A 1,312-nucleotide genomic window follows, 5' to 3' on the forward strand; every position below is an offset into this window, starting at 1 on the left:
CCGGTGGTGCATCGAGTTAAAAGCACAGCACTAAGAAGCTAAAGCCGCTTGAGCATGAGTTTGTTCCCCACACAGAGGTGATCCACATGGCGCGGCAGACCTCTCCTGAGCCACGGGCTGCTCCCCTCAGCAGTGTACTTCCTCAGTCGGCCTGTTCTGCTCCCCACTCTGTCCCTGGTGGACTCTCTTGCCACTCCTGCACCTCAAGCCTGTACCCCAGTTCTGTATACATAAATAAATAAATTTTAAAAATCTAAAATAGAGCTTGAAATTTTGTGTGACAAATTTTTAATCACCTTGCTAAATATCATTCAAAATACAATATTAGAAAGTTAAATACGATCCACAGCTTTTATACATAACAATGCATGAAACTGCTTACCAAAGGCATTCCAAATAAGCCAAACTCCAGCATTCCTGTGATAGACCATTCCATCTGCTCCCAAGAAGCAGTGTTGTCTCCTAGCCAATGTGCAGCATGTCTTCCAGTTCCAGCAAAAGTTGACCGGGTGAGGATAAAGCTTCTCTTATTTGGAAAAACTTTCTCTATAGCTCTTAAAATAAAATTTAACAAATAGATCAGACACATTTTAATATAATAATAATGTTTGTAAATTCTAAATTTTAATTTCAATTTAATGTAATTCTTAGAGTAAACCATCAATATTTTATGTGAGTTTTTATCTAGCTGCCAGGATGTTCTTAAGTACTTTCTCATCAAACTGAAATCTTTTAGGAACAGTTTTGACATCATTTATCAAATTAATGACTTTAAAATGGAAGTATTATTGCATCATAGAATTATATAGGTTTCAGGTATACATCATGAATTAATATATTCTAAATCAATATTTGTAAAGATATTACATTAATTTCATCACTAAAAGTTCAATTCTATTATTCACCATGAAATCGATCCCCTTACTCTATTTATCTACTCCCTTTTACCTTCCCTTTTGTAGCTGTTTATTGGTCTTGTAGTCCAAATCGAATCTTTAAGCAAACATGAGGTTTTTATACTTACATGGCATCGTTTTGGAAGTCTAAACTCATTGATATCCCATTATAATAAAAAATACATTACTCTGAACCTAAACACAATTTTTTAATCACTTACATTATTCCTATCTTAGTTTGCATTTTCAGATATTAGCAAGTAATATTGGGATCAATCTACATATTTGAACCATTTTATTTCATCTGTTTCTAGAAGATCATCAGCTGCAATTGTTTATGTTATTTCTATTGATTTCTGAATATTATTGACAATTTTCTCTATAAATGAGAAATAAATGAGAAGACACAAAAGTTT

General features: G+C 33.4%; 1 protein-coding gene across 1 annotated transcript in view; it reads right to left on the reverse strand.

Annotated features, from left to right (window-relative positions):
- The window catches only part of SI (sucrase-isomaltase (alpha-glucosidase)), a 104,001-nt gene that overhangs the window by 68,204 nt on the left and 34,485 nt on the right, over positions 1-1,312 (reverse strand). The window contains 1 exon segment of the mRNA XM_004674929.1: positions 383-684. Coding sequence (XP_004674986.1) covers positions 383-684 — 302 coding nt within the window.

The sequence above is a fragment of the Condylura cristata genome, unplaced genomic scaffold, assembly GCF_000260355.1.
Source record: "Condylura cristata isolate star-nosed mole 26May11 unplaced genomic scaffold, ConCri1.0 scaffold00003, whole genome shotgun sequence".
Classification (NCBI taxonomy): Eukaryota; Metazoa; Chordata; class Mammalia; order Eulipotyphla; family Talpidae; genus Condylura; species Condylura cristata.